General features: G+C 50.4%; 2 protein-coding genes across 2 annotated transcripts; both read left to right on the forward strand.

Moving 5' to 3' along the window:
- Nucleotides 1–5,016: 5,016 nt before the first annotated feature.
- LOC144727768 (proteasome subunit beta type-5-like) lies at nt 5,017–8,678 on the forward strand. The gene is made up of 6 exons (XM_078606842.1): nt 5,017–5,226; nt 5,934–6,078; nt 6,752–6,863; nt 7,287–7,416; nt 7,677–7,881; nt 8,250–8,678. The coding sequence occupies exons 1-6, from the start codon at nt 5,077–5,079 to the stop codon at nt 8,333–8,335; spliced, it is 828 nt and encodes a 275-aa protein (XP_078462968.1). The 5' UTR covers nt 5,017–5,076; the 3' UTR covers nt 8,336–8,678.
- An 885-nt stretch (nt 8,679–9,563) lies between these two features.
- PSMD7 (proteasome 26S subunit, non-ATPase 7) lies at nt 9,564–14,167 on the forward strand. The gene is made up of 7 exons (XM_078606841.1): nt 9,564–9,761; nt 10,114–10,205; nt 11,312–11,404; nt 11,689–11,786; nt 11,914–11,994; nt 12,174–12,265; nt 12,973–14,167. Exons 1-7 carry the CDS (start codon nt 9,688–9,690, stop codon nt 13,439–13,441), a joined length of 999 nt encoding a protein of 332 aa, XP_078462967.1. The 5' UTR covers nt 9,564–9,687; the 3' UTR covers nt 13,442–14,167.
- The last annotated feature ends 8,037 nt before the right edge of the window (nt 14,168–22,204 follow it).

A 22,204-nucleotide genomic window follows, 5' to 3' on the forward strand; every position in this document is an offset into this window, starting at 1 on the left:
GTTGCTATTGATGGGGAAATTCCCCTCCTACAAATATTCTGGCCAGACAGTTCGGTGACAAAGAGGCTCGGGAACAGGAGCTGACATCCGCGGCCGAAAAGGTCAGCGGTGACGCCCCTGTGCACCTGCGTGGATACAAACACACACCCCATTCGGGGGACTTGACCTCGACTCGGACACTTCGTGGCCACCTACCGCCCAAACCCAAGGCCGTCAACTCCTCCGAGGCGGATGATGCATGCGAGGATTTGCCCATAAAAGGAAATGAGCTTTTGATGGGATTTTTGAGCGGTCGTCATCAGGATATCATGCGTCCATGTCATGAGATGGATCGCGGAGGGATTAGTCACCGAGCTATTTTCCCCATCCAGGTGTCACGGGGCAGGTGTGAAGAGGTTACAACACTTGTGCAAGATGATGTCTTCAAGTTAATTTCACGCCTGCGTGGAAACATAAACTGGCAATACACCGGTGTTTATCATCGTAGCGGTGTAACAGAACAAGCGTGTAACCTATTCTGTAAAAATAGTCTGAAGCTCGCTTCCCCCCAGACATCCGTGATGTCGTCTCCCTTGTCCCTGTTTGAGTCCAGGGCGAAGAAGACCTTCCTCGTACCAATGAAGTTTATCTGAGGTTGCACACCCGTCAAACGTGTTCTATGTTCTATGTTGCACCCGTGGTGAACAAAAGACCGGATTTCTTGGTTTGCGGAATGTATAGCGGCCCCTAGCGGCTGCGATGAGTCACACGAACCCATGGTGTACAAGTTTGGATGAGAGCATTGCTAGGCCTTGAGACGTATGTGGCCATACTTGACCATGCTGCAAGGTGGCGGGGGGAGTTGTGGCACCAATGCTGGAGATGCTGCCCTTTGCTGCCCATTACACACATTGTAACCTCTCTGCGCATAACGCAGAGGAGACATCAAAGACGATTGGCTTCATTTTGTGTGTCAAAGCCGTCTTTTAACTCGGAAAAAGTTAACGCTGCTGCTGTACGACAACACACATTGTGACGGCATGCTCTCGGTTGCTTTGCCAAACCACGCATTCTGCCAAAGTGAGAGTGACGATTCTGCCGTCTCCTACTGCACTGCGCTGGGCAGACTTCAGAATGAAGCAGCCATCAGGACGTTCGATGATCCAGAACTCACCGATTCACTCCACTCACTCGCTCACCAGCGGCCAGACGCATCCCTGTCGCTCTTATATCGCTACCACTAACATAGATACCCTTCTCGCGAACTTAACCTATTGAGTCCTCCAGCCGTTTTCATGGCTCACCACACACTAACCACACTGCAGGTCACAACAACACACCCACTCTCCCTCTCACTAACTCACTCACTCACCACACTGCAGGTCACAACAACACACCCACTCTCCCTCTCACTAACTCACTCACTCACCACACTGCAGGTCACAACAACACACCCACTCTCCCTCTCACTAACTCACTCACTCACCACACTGCAGGTCACAACAACACACCCACTCTCCCTCTCACTAACTCACACACTTACCACACTGCAGGTCACAACACACTCACTCACTCTCCCTCTCACTAACTTACACACTCACCACACTGCAGGTCACAACAACACACCCACTCTCCCTCTCACTAACTCACTCACTCACCACACTGCAGGTCACAACAACACACTCACTCTCCCTCTCACTAACTCACACACTTACCACACTGCAGGTCACAACACACTCGCTCACTCTCCCTCTCACTAACTTACACACTCACCACACTGCAGGTCACAACAACACACCCACTCTCCTTCTCACTAACTCACTCACTCACCACACTGCAGGTCACAACAACACACTCACTCTCCCTCTCACTAACTCACTCACTCACCTTCTCACTAACTCACACACTCACCACACTGCAGGTCACAACAACACACCCACTCTCCCTCTCACTAACTCACACACTCACCACACTGCAGGTCACAACAACACACTCACTCTCCCTCTCACTAACTCACTCACTCACCTTCTCACTAACTCACACACTCACCACACTGCAGGTCACAACAACACACTCACTCTCCTTCTCACTAACTCACTCACTCACCACACTGCAGGTCACAACAACACACTCACTCACCTTCTCACTAACTCACACACTCACCACACTGCAGGTCACAACAACACACCCACTCTCCCTCTCACTAACTCACTCACTCACCTTCTCACTAACTCACACACTCACCACACTGCAGGTCACAACAACACACCCACTCTCCTTCTCACTAACTCACTCACTCACCACACTGCAGGTCACAACAACACACTCACTCTCCCTCTCACTAACTCACTCACTCACCTTCTCACTAACTCACACACTCACCACACTGCAGGTCACAACAACACACTCACTCTCCTTCTCACTAACTCACTCACTCACCACACTGCAGGTCACAACAACACACTCACTCTCCTTCTCACTAACTCACTCACTCACCTTCTCACTAACTCACACACTCACCACACTGCAGGTCACAACAACACACCCACTCTCCCTCTCACTAACTCACACACTCACCACACTGCAGGTCACAACAACACACCCACTCGCTCACCTTCTCACTAACTCACACACTGCAGGTCACAACAACACACTCACTCTCCCTCTCACTAACTCACTCAATCACCGTCTCACTAACTCACACACTCACCACACTGCAGGTCACAACAACACACTCGCTCACCTTCTCACTAACTCACACACTTACCACACTGCAGGTCACAACAACACACCCACTCTCCCTCTCACTAACTCACACACTCACCACACTGCAGGTCACAACAACACACCCACTCGCTCACCTTCTCACTAACTCACACACTTACCACACTGCAGGTCACAACACACTCACTCACTCTCCCTCTCACTAACTTACACACTCACCACACTGCAGGTCACAACAACACACCCACTCTCCCTCTCACTAACTCACACACTCACCACACTGCAGGTCACAACAACACACTCGCTCACCTTCTCACTAACTCACACACTCACCACACTGCAGGTCACAACAACACACCCACTCTCCCTCTCACTAACTCACACACTCACCACACTGCAGGTCACAACAACACACTCGCTCACCTTCTCACTAACTCACACACTCACCACACTGCAGGTCACAACAACACACCCACTCTCCCTCTCACTAACTCACACACTCACCACACTGCAGGTCACAACAACACACCCACTCGCTCACCTTCTCACTAACTCACACACTTACCACACTGCAGGTCACAACAACACACCCACTCTCCCTCTCACTAACTCACACACTCACCACACTGCAGGTCACAACAACACACCCACTCGCTCACCTTCTCACTAACTCACACACTGCAGGTCACAACAACACACTCTCCCTCTCACTAACTCACACACTCACCACACTGCAGGTCACAACAACACACTCGCTCACCTTCTCACTAACTCACACACTCACCACACTGCAGGTCACAACAACACACTCACTCACCTTCTCACTAACTCACTCACTAACCACACTGCAGGTCACAACAACACACTCACTCACCTTCTCACTAACTCACACACTAATCACACTGCAGGTCACAACAACACACTCACTCACCTTCTCACTAACTCACTCACTAACCACACTGCAGGTCACAACAACACACTCAGTCACCTTCCCACTAACTCACTCACCACACTGCAGGTCACATCAACACGTCCAGTCACCCACTCACACCCTCACTATATCCACTCTGTCACCCACTTACCCACTCACTAAAACTCACCCACAATCACCACACTGCTCTTATGATAACCATGCTCTCATTTTCTCTGGGTTCTCCGGGTTTTTCTTCCACATTTAGATACATGCATTGAGATTATTTCGATTTGTTTTGCAGTTATACATTTCCACATGATAAGCCATTTTGTTGAGCTATCATTTGTGACCAGGTCGCTTCTGAAAAAGAAGTTTATACCTCAGTGGACTTTGCCTGTTAGGATGGAGAAAGTTTAGTTTTATTCATATTAATTTGGGTGATTCGTTTACCTTTCTTGTACTTTTCACTTTAATCGTATTTTTGTTTGTTTGTTTGTTTCTGTAACGTTCTGTCCCGCTCCTACTGGACGTCTGTGCAAAAGAGCTTTATAGCTCATCGGATTCCTCCAGTATAAATATTCTGATTCAATTCAAATATTGTAATCGCGTTCAGTCACACATACATATCACAGTGTTAACAGTGCGGTGTTGACAGTGTTGGGTGTTTCTGTCCGCTTAACATTTCGGGCCTTTGGACACCTTACCTTGTAAAATAAATTAAAAGTTTAGATTAGTTAAGTGCTCTTCATTCCAAGGCTCGCGGGACCACTGGCGGCCCCGAGTGGCCTTCAGTGCGGCCCCTGGTGGCCTTCAATGCGGTCCCTGGTGGCCTTCATTGTAGCCCCTGGTGGCCTTCAGTGTGGTCCCTGGTGGCCTTTAGTGCGGCCCCTGGTAACATTCAGTGTAGCCCCTGGTGGCCTTCAGTACGGCCCCTGGTGGCCTTCAGTGTAGCCCCTGGTGGCCTTCAGTGTAGCCCCTGGTGGCCTTTAGTGCGGCCCTGGTGGCCTTCAGTGTGGCCCCTGGTGGCCTTTAGTGCGGCCCTGGTGGCCTTTAGTGTAGCCCCTGGTGGCCTTTAGTGCGGCCCTGGTGGCCTTCAGTGTGGCCCCTGGTAACCTTCAGTGCGGCCCCTGGTGGCCTTCGGAGTGGTCCCTGGTGGCCTTCAGTGTGGCCCCTGGTGGCCTTCAGTGTGGCCCCTGGTGGCCTTCAGTGTAGCCCCTGGTGGCCTTCGGACTGGTCCCTGGTGGCCTTCAGTGCGGCCCCTGGTGGCCTTCGGAGTGGTCCCTGGTAGCCTTCAGTGCGGCCCCTGGTGGCCTTCGGAGTGGTCCCTGGTGGCCGCTGTCCCTGCACCCCGCCCCCCCCCGTGGCCACGTCGGGCCCAGGCACGCGCCCCCTCGCGGTCACGCCGGGCAGTCGGCCTCGTCAGCCCCCCGCCCCCACCACCACCACTCACTGCTGTAGTCATGGCGCTGGCAGACGTGTGCGGCTACCGTGAGTGTGCAGAAAGCCTGCCGGGCCTCGGGGCCCGCGGCGGAGATCGTGGCACGCAGCTCCACGAGCTCGACATGGGCTGCTTCTCGGAGCCGCGCTTCGCCATGCCGCCCGGGGAGGACGTGAGTCCCCGCGACGCGACGCGGGCGGGCGAGGGGAACCTGGGGCCTGGCCGATGAGGCCCGGCCGGCGTGGCGTGACGAGCGGTGGGAATCTCTTGCCGCCCAGTGTCTTAGCTGCAGCAGCTCGAGTGTGGATATTTGTGCGGGGCGGGGGGGGGAGTAACATGTGGCAAATGTGTATTTGTTACGAGTTAACGACTTGTAGTTAACGTGCGGGAGATCGGTGGGGCCTCTGTTGGGATAGTCCTGCTCTGAGCAGGCCGCTGTGTCTGCTGCTGGGGCCCGTGCGGCTCGGCCGTGCTGCTGCTGCTGCCGGCTTCTCCACAACGTGGCCTCCTCCTCATGGCGTGTGGCTTGAACCCTCAGTGGCTGTCTCCGAGCTGTGGAGACTGTGTCCGGACTCGGTATCTTTGGGCCGCGCGTCTCTCTCTGGACTCTTTGTGTGCTGTGTGTCTGTCTCTGGGTTTTGAATTTTCTGTGGACCGTGTAAGTTGCCCGTGGACAATGGTTCTATCTGTTAATTATATTATGTCTTTCTGGGCTGCCTATTTCTCTGGACAGGGTGTTTGTTGGTTTGCATTTGTCCGTGGACTCTGCATGAGTCTTGACTGTCAATGATCTGAAAGTTTCTGTACTTTGTGGACAGTATGTATGTTTTTCCTCTGGACTGCGCATACATCGTTTTGACCCTGTCCCCGTGTTTACAGCCGGTGGAATTCTTGCGGCCCTTCGCGTCGTGCGAGAGCGACGTGAAGATTCAGTTCCAGCACGGCACCACCACCCTGGCCTTCAAGTTCCAGCACGGGGTCATCGTGGCCGTCGACTCGCGAGCCACCGCGGGCTCCTACATCGGTGAGGGCTCATTCACCGGGGCGCTCTGGGTTATATTTCTGACATGGTATAACCCCTATAAAGACGTGATCGTGTACTCGGGTTCCCTTTTTGGATATTCCGAAAAAAATGGAGTGTTAGTTAGCTTTCTTCACATTGCCACTGCTTTTGTATTGGTATAAAAATAAATACCAGCAACTTTCATATCTGAGAACTGTTGATGTATTTTGAACTTCTTTCACACCGTACGTAGCCGACCATGCTGATCAGAGGTGCGGGGGAAGGACAACAAACTTAACAACAAGCAGTTCAAAGAAATGAGTTTGTCAATCTAGATGATGATTTAAAAGTGCATAGCTCCGGTGGCTTCCTTATATCAGAAGGAAGACCTTTCCAGACTCCTGCAGAAGCGCATCTGAAAGCGCCCAATGCACACAAAACAGCAGATATATGGGAAGATATTACACGTATTTAATAAGCATACTACATTTTCAATTCACGGATGCTTGAATTGTTTGAAAATAAATAATAGATGTGTATCTTGGATGTGAGCAGAATATATTTTTTGGAGGCTGTATAATTTCTTATCCATATTGATTATCCAACTAATAACTAGCATATAATTTAAAATGAAAGTGAAATGCATTATATGTATGTATCTTTGTAAAACACTGACCGTGCCTCCTCGTCCCAGCTTCACAGACTGTGAAGAAGGTGATTGAGATTAATCCATACCTCTTGGGCACCATGGCTGGAGGAGCAGCTGACTGCATGTACTGGGAGCGAGTCCTTGCCAAGCAGTGCAGGTGGGTTTGTGTTCATCATAATTGACAGTCAAACTACCTTCATCGTTTCAAGTAGTAATTAGGTTTAATTGTGTGGAATATAATGATTATATCCTTTTGTCAATCGACTGCTGGATGAAGGCCTTCCCAAGCGATGTTGGTCGAACGGGTTGTTTGATCATACTTTAACACACTGGTCATTGCAGGTTGGTGAAAAATGGGATCCATAACCAATTCAGATATGTTAGCTGTGGTGATGACTCAAACCCAGGTGGCTTGATTTAAAGCAAAGTGTGCTTACTACAATCCTATTACTCCATCTGATGTGGGAGATGTATATAAAACATTTTCTTCATATATATAAACAGGTAAGAGGCCGCTGAGACCAGCTGTCTCTTTTTAAAGGGATAAAGTGTTTAATATGCTTTATTCGTCCCCTTTTAGGATCTACGAGTTAAGGAACAAGGAGCGCATCTCTGTGGCAGCTGCTTCCAAGCTGCTGGCAAACATGGTTTACCAGTACAAAGGCATGGGCCTCTCCATGGGCACCATGATCTGTGGCTGGGACAAGAAGGTGAGACACACATTGTGATTCCAGTGTTTTCAGCGGGCATAGATGCGATCACTTGAAAGCCAGCAATGAAGCTGGAATTTCTTGTTGATTTTTTTGCAGTCTGATTAAAAAAGGTGTCTCAAGAAATGAAAACAGTTAATAAGAACTGCTTTTTCTGTTTAGTTTGTTGTCCTTTCCCCGCACCTCCGATGAGCATGGTTGGCTACGTACAGAGCGAAAGAAGTTCAACATAAATTAATGTTGAATGTGTGTCAATGCAGGGTCCGGGTCTGTACTACGTGGACGATGAGGGTATGCGCCTGCCAGGCTCGATGTTTGCGGTGGGCTCTGGCTCGCCATACGCCTTTGGTGTTCTGGACAGCGGTTACCGCGAGGACCTGTCCAAGGAAGAGGCCTACGACCTGGGTCGGCGTGCCATCGCTAGCGCCACTCACCGTGATGCCTATTCTGGTGGCGTCGTAAACCGTAAGGGCCCCACTTTATTGCTTACACATAATCAAGAATTGTATTAAGCACAGTGCAAAGTAATGTAGATGAATAATGTAATAGAGATGTGTTCTTAATCACATATGGTGTTAAGGACTGCATTTGAAGCGATGCATGAACATAAATCAAGAAAACCCACCACTATTAATGATTGAACAGAAATATATATGTATATGACATATATGTAAATATATATAGTTTCAGACATGAATATCCGTTTTCTCATTTGGACTGTTAATGCGGGTTGGTGAGTTGTAGCTTCTATAGGTTTTGCATACGAGAGGACTGTGTTTACAATTGCACTGCTAATACATGCTGGTTGTGTGTGGTTGCTCTTTTCCTGGCAGTGTACCACATGTGTCAGACCGGCTGGATTAAGGTTTCTCAAGACGACGTCAGTGAACTGCAGTACAAGTTCCGTGAACAGAAGTGATGGAGACCAGCGCTTTGGGACCCCCGTTCCGAGCCCACCCTTGTGCATAACAACGCGCAGATTCACGGCTGGGATGTCCGTGTGTAAAGATTGGTTAACGCTCCGCGATTTGTGAGTTCTTGTAGCTGTTGGTTGCTCGTGTTGTATCGATGGAATGTCATTTTTTTAAGTTTAATCCTTACCATTTTTTGGAATAGCAACAATTCTGTCACGAGTTTGAGCAGCAATGGAATAGCTAAGCGTTGTCAAATAACATTGAATATTTAAGAATGGCATTTGATCACTTGTTTAGTTACCAGTTTTGTTGACAAGAAACTACTTCTAAATAAACAATTCAACACTTGTCATTCAGTATCGTTTCACTCAACCACCATTGCCGACTCATCATATTCTTTATTCATCGTCAGCCATGGTCGAGCCACTGCTGTAGGAATACCTCTGCCATCATGATCAATCTTTTATTAAAATCGCTTGAGGTATAACACGTTTACAAAAGTGTCCACTGTCTGAATTTACACAGTAATCACGTAATGACACATATAAACATGTAATCTATAACTGCGTACAAGGAACATCGCACTTTGCTGAACACGTGATGCACACTGCTGGGTCGTACAGTTTACCCCGCACCCCTACTATAACAGATGCAGATGTCTCGCAGTCTACACCCTTGCACTTATCTCTTTATATCCCAATACCTGTCAACCCATACGGTTTATCCGTAGTCTTGTACAGGAAAATTGAGTGTTCAGGTCCATTCGGTGTAGTTTCAATACGACAACAACAAAACATCTGTTGTGTCTGTTGCCCCCTTGTGATGGGACTTTGTAGGGTGACGTTGAGATCTATAAGGGCACGGGGTGACCAATGAAGTCTGAATTGGTCTGTAACAAGGTAGGGCACTGGTAAGCGGTTGACGGGTATGTATCCGGCCAAAATGTTGCTTTTGTTTTGAAGTTGAATGCAGTTGTCAAAACAATGCACCAGCCGACGAGTCATTGTCACCGGGCCCACGTGCTCACGCCCCCAGATTAAACAATCGACATTGGTCGCTGCGCGGCACCCGTAGGCGTGCGCCCGGCTCTTACATTCGCTACACGGCACAAGCACCGGGGCCGACTCTCGTCCGTGGGGGATGGCTAAAGGCTCCCACGTGGTGTCGCGGAGCTCGCGTCTGATTGGCTAGCGGATCCGGCCCGCGCTTATCCGCTCTAGGAAGTGTGATGCATTTTTCAGTCGCGCATGCGCAGTCACTGTGGGCAGACCCGTCTCCGTGGTGTCCTCACCCGTCATCCCCTCGCCGCCGTCTCCGCGCCGCCGCCGACTCCTCACCGCCTCGCCACCGCCTCGCCATGCCCGAACAGACGGTGGACAAGGTGGTGGTGCACCCGTTGGTGCTGCTGAGCGTGGTGGACCACTTCAACAGGTACCGCTGGCGCGTCGTCGCGATCTTCGCGCGTTGTGCGAGGAGGCCCTCGACGCAACCTGCGTCTTGCCTGGCCCTCGGTGCCCGGGGAGTAAGCTCGGGAGACGGGCGAAGCCCGGACCGCGCGGGTCACCGGATCCCGAGACCCCCCTCTCCCCCCCCCGAGTCCACAAGGATCCCTGAGATCCCGGGGCTTGCCTCTCGGTTGCTCACACGGGGTCGGCGGGTACCCGCCACGCGTGCGGGCGCAGTGAGGCACGATGTGTTGGGCGTGGGGGAAACCGATACCGTGAATGCCGAGTCATCGTGGGCCTCCTCATCTCCCGGGCCGCGTTTGTCTCCTGCCCCGCAGGATCGGGAAGGTGGGAAACCAGAAGCGAGTGGTGGGCGTCCTGCTCGGCTCCTGGTACAAGGGAGTGCTCGACGTATCCAACAGTTTTGCCGGTGAGTGCCTTTTCATTCAAAGCGGGCGCCACTTTGTCAGTGAATGGGATATTGCTTACGTCAGCACCATCCGAGGTAGCAAAACGTTGTTTTTGACCTGTACGGTCAAATGTCGTGAGTTGATGACTGCACAAAAACCCACAGTTAAATTATAGGGGTTTTTTTCACCAAGTTCTGATAAGCATACCTCCTTTAGATTGTAACTGTGGGTTTAAATTAGATGCCACTTAAAATAACGCGACAAAGTATGCCAGTAATTTAAATATAGGCCTCTTGAAGTAATTTAATAATTCCGTGGATAAATTTTATACGTAATATTTTCAATGGACGTTCTCAGACAGATAGTGTCACGTTGTCTCGTCACGTGAGGGAAAAGCATAACGTAAATTAAGTCGCACTTGAAGCTTAAATTTAATGGCGGGTCAGTTTTAGGGCACTTCTACAAACTCAACAACCTGAGTTTGATTCCCAGCCTTATGGCGGGACCCCGGGGTCCTATAAGCCCCCGGCTCTCGCATAAACTGCGTTGCGACGTCATTTGATGTCTGTTGAAAACGAACGATACGGCAATCTATTCCTCTCGACGAGCTCTACACGATGCGCTAATAAGTTTCAAAGTTGTGTTTCTTCTGCGCATTCGTCCTCGCTGCGCTTGGACGACATGATAACAGAATGATCCGCGCCAGGTGGGTCGCGGCGTCTATGTGCGCGGTGAGACGGAGTCGCCAAAAGTAAATTCATTACGATTTTTATTTCTGTTTATTCGGGACCCCGGGGTCCCGCCATAAGCTTCATATACCAAACGGTATCTTAACTTGTATTGTTTCCCATTGGTCGACTAGCTTTAAACTAGTACCTGGCCCGGTGTGCATTACAGTGGCGGCCTTGATAAGTGCTTGCTAAAAGCACTTTGCCCGAATAATTTGTCAGCTATGATCTTTGCATGGGTACAATGTTTGTATTCAACTACATGTAAAGGACTTCAAATTCCCCTTGCTGTTACGAGCTGGAGACAAATACCTAAACAATGTAAGCTGCAGCCCATGGACCAACTCGGCCCCTGGAGTCAAACCCGTATCTTACCCTGAGCCTATGTGCACCTGCAGTTCCATTCGACGAGGACGACAAAGATGACTCGGTTTGGTTCCTTGACCACGACTACCTGGAGAACATGTCCGGGATGTTCAAGAAAGTGAATGGTGAGGACAGTGCTGTGAACTCGCGTGTAAAATGCATTCACGAGTAACACCGCTGATCACCGTGAGTGAGATTTTTTTTTCATTATGGTTGTAAAATATTCCTCACTTGTATTATTTAATTGAAGACCATGTCGTATATAGTCAGCTACACGGCTGCTTGGCTGTGAAATCTATTGAGAAGTTAACGTTTATTTGTATAGGTCAAGCAATTTATCTTCTAATTGGAAACTCAGTTATACTTGTAAATCTTTATTCTAAGCCTTGATGCATTTGTATTTTTACAGCCAGGGAAAGAATTGTGGGGTGGTACCACACGGGACCAAAACTTCACAAGAATGACATCGCCATCAATGAGCTCATGAAACGATATTGCAGCAACTCGGTAATTAAATAATGCACAAAGTATCGTTTTTGTGTGTCGATTGTGTATATGCTAGACCTGTTCGTTATTACCGTATTTAGTGCTCTGTTGGTACACCGTAATTGTTGTCTGCCTCAAACAAACTCAGGTGCTGGTAATAATTGACGCGAAACCCAAGGACCTTGGTCTTCCAACGGAAGCGTACATTGCAGTTGAAGAAGTGCATGATGTAAGTCATTCTGTCTTAAATCCCAATGGCTTTTAACTATAAAGTCAGTTTTTTGTTGTACACGCACTGATTCTTTTTCGTGCATCTGCTGCATTTTTAAAGTTCATACATGAGTCAATGCACATTTTCCCCAATATTTTAGCTATAGAAGTTATATAAATGAGTGTTTTTTTGTTCAGGATGGAACTCCAACTTCCAAAACATTTGAACACGTGCCCAGTGAGATTGGTGCAGAAGAGGCAGAGGAGGTGGGCGTAGAACATCTGCTCAGGTAATTACCAAGGTTTTGTTTAAATATATTGTATGGATGGTGTGGGGGTGCTGCAGTGGCAGTGATCAGCACACTGCACTATGAACCCAGCATACCTAAGTCTGATTTCCATCCATGGCTAACATCAGTGGAGAGATGTTAACTCCCTCACCTGTATGCAGGAGGTCGTAGATTCAATCCCGACCCTAACGTCTGTATATTTGGAGTTTGCATGTTCTCCCCGTGGTCGCGTACATTTTTCTCTGGGTCCTCTGGTTTTTCAATCCAGATTTAGAAACGTGCTTTTAAGAGTATTTGGCTGCTATAAATGTCCACGTGATATGCCACTTTGCTGACAGATCATTTGTGGTCTGGTCGCTTTATAAAAAGAGCCATGGAACTCAGTGGGCCTTACCGGGTCAAAAAAAATAGTTTAGTTTTAGTCTGTAGAGATTGATTCCTAAACCGTTCCTGAGCCACCCAGCCTTTACTAACGTTCACGAACCAGTGTGGTGACATGTTCAAACAATCCCTGTGAACGACACGGTGTGGGGAAGCCTTCACTCAGCATTAGCTCGACCAAGGGCTTTACGTTATGATTTGTGTTCGTATATATTTTTATTACCATGTTTTAGCAGTGTTCATTAACATTTTTGTTTTCCAACTATGTGTCTACACATTGCCGAGGAACGTTTCTTGAGAAGGTTTTAATTGTGTTGTGTCTGCAGGGACATCAAGGACACAACGGTGGGCAGCCTGTCGCAGCGTATCACCAACCAGGTGCATGGCCTGCGGGGGCTGCAGTCACGCTTGGGTGACATCCGCACCTACCTGGACCGTGTGGCAGCCGGCTCCATGCCCATCAACCACCAGATTGTCTACCAGCTGCAGGACGTGTTCAACCTACTGCCTGACGTGGACCTGCGCGAGTTCATCAAGTCCTTCTACCTGAAGACCAACGACCAGATGCTGGTGGTGTACCTGGCGGCGCTCATCCGCTCCGTGGTGGCGCTGCACAACCTCATCAACAACAAGCTGGCGAACCGGGAGGCGGAGCGCAAGGAGGGCCAGGAGAAGGAGGACGCGCGCAAGGATAAGAAGGAGGAGGCGGAGAAGAAGGAAAAGGAGAAGAAAGAGGAGAAAGAGGAAAAGGAGAAGGCCGATGCCAAGAAGAGTGAGGCGAAGGAGAAGAAGTGAGATCTGAGCCCAGTGGGCTCCCGTTGGACTCCGCCATTCGACACTGTCTGACGCCTGTGCTGTCCATGGATGTGTTTTGTCTCGAGTGTTGCATTCGTTGTATAAAACGGTCGTATGCCTCCAGTGTGTGTGTGTGTAATGATTTTAGTTACATAACATCTAACCAGGCCCTAATCTCATCAGCTGGGTCTGTCCGGGTCTGTGACCCAGAAAATATTTCAACACACCCGGTGCACCACATCCAGTATACCTCTCATGGCTGTGCCTACTCGTCACGTATCACCTTTAGTCTACCAGCGACTAGGAATATATTCGGTGAGAAATTAAGCCCTGCATATAACATCTGGGACTAATTGAATGCAGTACAGTTGATGGCTATAATAATGTTTGCTGTATATTCACATGCTCAAGTATTCTTAACTGATGTGCATTTGATAATTTTTCATTGACTTGAGTTTCACAAATGAGTTTGATTAGCTAGTACATTGGGAATTCTTTTTATGCGTAAAAGAATAAGCTTAACTTATAAAAAGGCTCTTGGATTATTCCACTTGAACGTAATTTAGGCCATGCATTCATGTATAGATCCACACGCTTTGCACCTAAAGAACACGCATTTGGTGTGGTGGGTAGAAAGACTGTCGGGTTTTTCAAAATAAAACGTGTTTTAGATCATTGGCACTGTACGTGTGATTGTGGGATGTTTTATAAAGAGTACACAACTAATGGTTGTATGACTCGTGTCCGTTCTGCATAAACCACCACAGTCCTTGCCAAATACTTGTCAGATCAACATGGGGATAAGGTTTGATAACCATGCTGCTTTCCAGCAAAGGACACGCGACCTGATAACAGGAATCCATAATTCGCACTGCATCCAGTTCGATCGACCCTGTAATTAGCACGTGACCTGGTAATTAGCTAGAGGCGGTAATCAGCACGTGACCTGGTAATGAGTGCGTGAGCCGGATGGGAAGCAACGTGGTTGGTCCGTGGGGCCCCGCGCAGTCGCACCGCCTGCGCACTCGACAGCTGTTGCGACTGGATGGAACCGGCTCCCGGTCGCCCAGGGGCGTGGGCGCGCCGCGATGATTGGTTGCGGAGTCGGGGGAACTCGCACAACCATGGAACTTTTTCAGCTTTGCAACCCAGCCATATTCCAAGGTTAGGTCAAATATTTGGTGACGCCGCCGCCGCTGCTACTGCTGCGTGTGGCTGTGACTCACAAGCACGCAAACAAATAGCTGTGGTCTGAAAATGTAACAAGTGACGTTTCCGGGAAATGGCCCTTAATAGCATTTCGTCACGGACGTGCTCTAGAGAAGGCCCATTGCTCGAAACGTCAATACGTCAATGTTCTCATCCACTACCATTTCTCACCACTCGCCCGTCACATCAAACAGTTCCACACTGCCCACCAGGGATTATTTGTCTGTCTGTCGAGCATAGCCACGCCCTCGATTTGTATTTCGTAGAGCGCTTCGGGCAGGCTCAGCACCACGTGACGCGCCGCCCCACGCAGCTTGCGCCGCGTGACACGGATCGCACGAATACGCCGTCCAACCAAGTTGCTACCTGCCCACTCCGAAGGAACGTGTGAACAACAATGTCGACTTGTAACGCGCCGTGTTGGATTCGCTCACTCGCCAAGAGCGAGCGAAGACGACACCGGAGTAGCGAGGAGGAACCCACAGGCGAGCGGGGTGGTCAGCAACTTGAGTCGCTAAATTCTCACCACTGGGCGGAGCGGAAACTCGTGCAGAAGATTCGGCCAGACATGGGGGCAGGACGAGGGGGGAAGGGAAGGGATTGCCGGGACGGAAGACTCCCAAGGCGGACGAAGCCTCTTAGAGGGCCCGGTTCAAGGTGAACAGCGGGAAGAAAGGAGCGGCCGGGGAGGAAGGAGGAGAAGGGATATAACCTGGCCGAGATGTCGGTGGTGAGAGGTTGGTGGTGGTGGTGAGAGGGTGGTGGTGGTTGTGAGAGAGGGGGGAGCGGGAGAAAAATAGGTAAAAGAGAGTTCACTATAACTTCGATGTTTCATGTAAAGCGCTTTTGAGGCCTTGTAGGAATTGCGCTACTATATATAAAACAGTTTATTATTATAGAAACGAGCTGCACGAAAGCGCACGCAGCAGCGTCTGTTTTCACAGGGGGCGTGGCCACACACGAGTCACGTGGTTCACGGGAGGCTTTGAGCGAGTTGAGAACGCGCGGAAGCCCCCTCGCCCAACCACCACCACGGCGGATTCGAGGTTTCGAGAATCCACGCACCGTGATCTGCCACACACGCACCCTGTTGCCAACCACGGTTTCGTACAGTTTCGCGTGACCACGGTTTGGGGTTTTATGCCACCCGCGATTTCAAATCTCCGCCCCGCGTCCTTGAGTGATGTGCAGGCAGTCGTGAGTAGGAAAGCGCCGTGGCCGCCGATGGCTCCTCTCAAGGGCGACGTTACAGCACGCGGCCCACCATGGCGAGTCGCGCAGAGAGCGACTCAACGGCGCCGCAAGGGCGGCAGAGTTCTCGGTTCTTAGATGTCAGAGCCGCGTCGCGGACGTGAAGGAGTCCGCCGATGAGGTGAAGCGGTCAACAAAATCTCGGGTGCCTGCCGAGGGAAGATTTCGCAGGAGGTCGTCGTCTAAAAGGATCCCCCCCCCCACACCACAAGTCGCCCTCGGCGTCTCGCCGTGCCCGCGGCGAGACGTCTCCGCATCCTCCGACTTTTCGCCCCCCCCCCCCCCCACGTTAATAATCGAAACGCGTCGAAGAGTATTTGGCCGCGATGCGTTTCCACGTGATGATAAGCCGCCACTTGGTTGAGCTTATCACTTAAAGCGAGCTGTATAGCTCAGTGGGGCCTTGCCTGGTTAAACAAGAATGAGTTTTAGTTTAGCCAGTTATGAGGACAGCCTGCCCCCTAACATCGTCACTGTCATCTGGGACTTCACTATCAACATTAAAGGTAATTAAAAGTATTGTTGCTACGTTACTGTACATATTTCCTCATGTTTACAGAATGAATAGGATTGCGTAGTGAGGCTTCGATGAGAGCGTTAACCGCGGCCGTGGAACCTAACCCCCGATTTCCCAATCAATGGGGAGTTTCAGGAACCTCACCCCGCGATGTCGAGGAATTGCTGTGGAGATAAAAATGCCCTTTTATTATCCAGGAAAGTATTAGCAAGGCTTGGGACTTCGGGATGTTTGGCCATGAATGTGCGTAGGAGGAGAATTAAATGCCAGGAGTTAACGCACCGTATATACGAGGGGATAACACTCAAAGCTCCACACAGATGGATTCAATAATCCAGTGCTGTACTGTCATCTCCTTGCAGCCCAAGTCTGCAACGCCTGGATTTCTTAGGCAGTTTCCCATCCAAGCATTAACCAGGCCTAACCTCGCTTGGCTTTCGATATTCGACTGGATCGGGCATGTTTATTAGAATTTCGTCTTCACATTCATGGTCTAGGCTACACTGGGACCTTCCAATCGTGAGAACAGTTCCAAATTACCAGGCCTAAAAAAAAAAACAAATCTGACACTGACAATCCATCAGTGTGCCCTGCTGGTCACGTTATTGCATCTACTAATCACCGCGGACCTGCCCCGACCCCTAGCCCCATCACCGCACTTGACGCGCACAACTGAAGTGCCGTTGAGTCTTTGCGACGATGTTGGTGGTGCACGGAACGTGCAGAGCGGCGGTGTGGGGCCCGTGGCACGTCCTGGTAGGGCGCTGCTGCTGCTGTGGCAGTCATCATTAATGCATGGAGCAGATGGATTTATGGAACGCACACCAAAGCGTGCTGCGTGCAAGTGGGGACTCTGCGCTTGTAGCTCCTTAATGTTTCATGTAACTCGAGATTGCCGCTGGATCATTCTAAAGTGCCGTGTATTATTGCGCCATGTATCATGCAGTTAATTTTTCTTTTACATATAAATATACGGTTACACGGTCGAGATCCTGCATTCCTGCCCTGCGTAATGTCTGATTGGATGGTGCCACTAAAGCGCCCCCTTTGCCTCGGAGCCGTGACGTCTCCCGTGACCCTCGGTGAATTTTATCTCTAATCGTTCGCATCGCTTCCCAGGGGTTGCGACCCCATGAAGGTTCGGGGACGAGATTTGTTCCCACGGTGATGTAACTATACCCCCCCTCCCGCCCCAACGTCCCCCGCCCCCCTCGTATATCCGAGAAGTCAGGCCGCACAAGAAGGTGCCGCTCTCTGGCTGTCGTGGGAACGACAGCACCACAAGGTGGGGCGTTTGGTGATCCCAGTCTCTGCGGGTCCACGTGTTCCCATTTTCCCGCGCGGGGCACCCAGAGGGCATCATCAGCCAAGTCAGACATGCCCAGGCGCGTATCGTCCGGTCTCGCACTGCCTCTGCCCATGTGCGCTGCCAGGCAGCGTGTGCTCCGTGTGGGTTGGTGACAGCAGCAAGGGCGATGCTGCCATGAGAATTGTTGCTGCTGAGTCAACGGAAAACCCAAGTTGCTGCTTGAGGAATCTGTGCAGGGCTTCGTGGGGAGTGACATCTGGCCCGACAAAATTTTAGTCCACTGTAGATGAGATTTTTTGTCCAATAGGAGACCTTCCTTGGGTTGCTTTTACTCGTGAGGGTCCTTTCCAATTTCCCCCTTGTTGAGCTTTTGGTTGAGGAAATATGAAGGGACGCCACCACTTTAATTTCTATTGTCTCAGTTTAGGGGTTGCGGACAGAGGTTAGCTGTAAGGGTCGGCTTCAGAGTTGGGGGTTAGGACTTGATGTTTGGATCTCGTGTTAGGGGGATCCACATCGGGACAGGAGTGCTGGAGACCACTTTTCTTGCTCTGCATCACTGCAGGGAAGGTCATCTCGGTCTCTTTCAAATGCTGCCAAATGCTACTCTCCATATTATTTTTTGGGAGTTTGTGCCAATACATCACCAACAATGGGGGACAATAACCACGATGGGGGGGGGGTGTTTTACCATGATATTTAATGTTATTGGAAACGTAGTGACAAAGCAAACTGCTTCAGATATGTTTTGTAAAAGCTATTGCTTTATTTAATCTCCAAATATACAAACTGCTGATGGAATAATAATTTGGAAAAAAATGAGCACTGCTTGAAATCCATTTCATGGCGAGGCGGCTGAGTAGCTCAGGACAGACACCGAGCTGACAAGCCCTGAGATCCTGGGTTTGAAATCTGACTTTTAGCCACCAGTGATTTAAACGGGTTCTCAAGTTGAGCGAGTTCATGGCCTGAGCCCAGTTACTGATGAGTAAAATATGACATTGAATTTAGATATTCACCTCATTTGCCATCTTCCAGCTCCGATAATGAAACTTCGGAGCTGTTGACATGTGACAAAACAATTTTCAGGGGCATATAAAAGGTGTGCTCCTCGTGTGGGTTAAAGAGGGCTATCGAAGTGACGTTGTACGTCGTCCTGTCACCTCGTTTTGCAGGGCATTCTCTTACGCAAGGGGACATACTGCTCACTGTGAAAGTGACATGGGATGTTAGTTGGGGGAGGGGGGAAAAAACAAAGCAAAAAATCTATCCCAAGCACTTAAAGAGTGGCGGCAGAATCTTTTCAACGGAGCCGAGCGACTCAATGGCTCGCAACAAAATCGCCCAACGCTGTGTCGCCGTGGCTCGGGAATTGGGGCAACCTCTTTCACGTCGATGCTCAAAGAGCACGCGGTGCCCTCCCAGTGACCCGGGACCAGGGCCAGTCCCTCTTGCCACACGGGGGTTCTCGCGCTGCGCGGAGCCGTGAACTGGACTCTCACCCTGTGGTTGTGCCGGCGAGGGGTGGCAATCGTGCGCTTGCTATGAGGCGGCACGTGCTACGAATCTCGCTTCATTGCAACGAGAAATATTGCAAAAAACAGACTTCATGCAGCGCTAACTTTTTACACTATATTAATTTCTGTAATTTGTTGACCGATTCGGCGTAAAAAACTAAACAGTTAAAAAAAAAATAGCAGCTTGCCAAAGTAGTTTAGGGTTAATAACACACGGCTTCCAAACCCACCGTCTCCCTCCCGAATGAACGAATGAAGCCCTGTGGGAGATCTTAATGGTATCGGACTTCTACGCTCACTTTGCAATGGTCAGCGTCTGCCTGACTCTGGTTTTTTCGCCGAAGCCTTTCAATCGGGTTTTAGCCACTTGGCTTGCATTTGTGATGGAGGGCATTGAGTGGCTGTGAATCCAACAAGTGGGCATGCACTTACTGCAACTCCCATGTGGGCCTCGGTGAACAATCTTATATTCTCAGTGCCGAACAGCTCACCAATTGCAATCTGCTACATCAGTATGTTCTCTTTTCCCCCCAGAGGTACGGAGTACAAAAAAAAAGAGGGAGAAGAGTCGGCGGTTATTGTTGAGCGGTGAGCTGGCGCCGGACAGAGTCATTGTCGTCGTCGTCGTCGTCCGTTGGCTCGGCGAGAGTAGCGATGCTACGTGGAGCGAGATTCTGGCTCGGACGGGCAAAGCCGCGGACGGGTATGGCAGCTCTCGGCGCCGAGACGTTTCTCCGGCACCGTTGGATTGTCGGCGCGTTGCTCGCTGTGCCGCGTGAAGGTGAGAACGGTGAGTGACGCGGGGGGGGTGTGGTGCCCGCGAGGTGTCTGTGTTTGAAACCGTACGCCCCAAACAGTGGCCGCGGCGACGTCCTGTTCTTACCGGCAGAAGGTACGGTTGGCATTCCTTGTATATTTTGTGAAATGCGAAGTGCTCGGCAGAAATTACGGCAAACGTAAGAAATGTATGCGTACGTGTGAGTGCTTTTAAAAAAGCATAAACAGAGATTTATTTACTTATTATTCTAGTTGTAGCGAGGGGGCTGAAAGTGGACTCCCAGTGGGGAGGTGCAGAGTTTAATTCGAGGGCAAACGCCTGAAATCTTAGAAACACGAGACTTTGTCTCCATCAGCCGAGCAGCAAAAATGGTTATGCTACAGTTAATTGGCAAATCATGTGTGGTGGGGTAAAGTGTGAGTAACCACTACTTATAATTGGGCTAACCACCACTGAAGAATAATGGCAACTCCGCTTAAAAGGGAGGGAGTTTCTCTGTGCTGCTGGTGTCACGGTTCTGGGTTTCTCGTTAATAGTCACTTTGTGGAAAGTACCATGCTGTAATGTAGTTGCTACGTCGCAGGACTGTGAGAGATTGCGATGGCTTAGGGTAAGCCTTCATCCAACAGTGAATTGACCGTGGCTTATAATGCTGATATCGATAATGGGCAGTACCGTAGTGTGGACGTTCCTTGCTTGTTGTTCGTACTACGCACTTGCAGGACATTGCTTCGCTCCTTGGCTTTAGTGCTCGTTAACGATGCTGTCGACTCTTCCATCTTGTGGAGCGTTTGTGGCTCACAACCCAGCTCTCAGGTTGGCGTCGGAAATGTGCTCGCGGCAGCGCCTGACACCGCGTGTAATCGCGCTAGGACAAAAACTACGACTTCTGTGCTCATTAGAAATTCACACGGCTGTGTCCGAGCAGCTCGCCCTCGTGACCGCGTGTGCGGTTTTTCTGGGATGTGCTGCCGCCGCGTGGCCCTCTGATGCGTTTTGGGGTCGTGCCGCGTGGTGCTCGGCACAGCGTCTTGATGTTTCACCACACGCGCTGGGAGCCCCTTCGGGAACGAGCGCACGAGACAACGAAGCATGCCTTAACATTGTCTATATTTCCATCGCGAGAGAAGTGACATGTTGGCAGCTTGAAGAAACTATATATCTCCATCGATCGGGTGATTTGAAATCTTGCTCCGTCGTGCTACGCACTTTCTTGAAAAAGCAAAACGCACGCCCACGAATTGTTGGGTGGCCTCACGACAGCCTCGCCGAGCCCGTTAGCCCGTCGCGGTGAGCGCAGGCCACTGACAACCGCCCAGAGAGGACATCCGCCAACGCGATGGCTAGTGCCGCGTGTGCTCGATTACACGGGTGGAAACTTGAGGCCTGGCCCTGCAGTGCGGTGCCGGAGCAGCGATGCCTGCAGTTTGTATTCTCAGACACTGGGTGGTCCCAAAGTACCGCGCTTGGTTTCGTGAAACGCGGGAGTGGATTTTTAAGGCGAAACCTGATGCGGGCTTAAACTGGACGCGCTGTGCCTCTGATGCGATGTTCGCGCCCTCCGAGAGAATCCTTCGCGCGGTAGTAACGGGGTGAATGCGCAGCTGTGTTACTGCTCGAAAGGTGTGTGCGGAAAACAGGTATGTGGTGTCGTGCAGGTTTGCTGGTGATTGCAGTTATTTTGGTGCGCGTGCAGTGGATGTCACTTGTCTGTGCACAAAATTGTGGAGCGATTCGCCGAAACGCCGTCTCGTGTTTATAGTTTTTGTCACATGCGGCTGACCCACTGTGACGCGACTGCAGCACACACGTACGCACGTGCACGCACGCACGTGCACGCACGCGTGGAAGACAAATATCCCCCGTATGTACCCATATGGATGGTTGGGGCAAGAACTGTTTGCGAGCACATATTAATGTTGGCACATTGCACGGGGGGTGTTGTGGCCAGCACCATGCCCGGCCACCTTTATCTCCACAGTGCCGATGTTCGCACGCAGAACAGGTGGTAATTTAAGGCTGAGTGGACTTGGTGAGGCCCAAGAACTGTTCAGATATTCCCCACTGATGTTGACCGCGGTTGGGAATCGAACTCGGGCGACGGGGTTTGTAGCGTGGTGCACTACCCACTGTGCCTCGCCTCGTGCACGCACACACGCACGTATACGTGCGCACTCGAACC

Source organism: Lampetra planeri, chromosome 26, assembly GCF_965212315.1.
Source record: "Lampetra planeri chromosome 26, kcLamPlan1.2.h2, whole genome shotgun sequence".
In the NCBI taxonomy this organism is placed as follows: domain Eukaryota; kingdom Metazoa; phylum Chordata; class Hyperoartia; order Petromyzontiformes; family Petromyzontidae; genus Lampetra; species Lampetra planeri.

Bases quoted from the DNA above. Each gene is read 5' to 3' on its own strand.
- PSMD7 (XM_078606841.1), top strand. From the start codon at position 9,688: ATGCCCGAACAGACGGTGGACAAGGTGGTGGTGCACCCGTTGGTGCTG. The intron at 9,762-10,113 runs GTACCGCTGGCG...CCTGCCCCGCAG, and splicing joins GTGGTGGACCACTTCAACAG to GATCGGGAAGGTGGGAAACC. The intron at 11,405-11,688 runs GTGAGGACAGTG...GTATTTTTACAG, and splicing joins GATGTTCAAGAAAGTGAATG to CCAGGGAAAGAATTGTGGGG.
- LOC144727768 (XM_078606842.1), top strand. From the start codon at position 5,077: ATGGCGCTGGCAGACGTGTGCGGCTACCGTGAGTGTGCAGAAAGCCTG. The intron at 5,227-5,933 runs GTGAGTCCCCGC...CCGTGTTTACAG, and splicing joins CCATGCCGCCCGGGGAGGAC to CCGGTGGAATTCTTGCGGCC. The intron at 7,882-8,249 runs GTAAGGGCCCCA...TTTTCCTGGCAG, and splicing joins TTCTGGTGGCGTCGTAAACC to TGTACCACATGTGTCAGACC.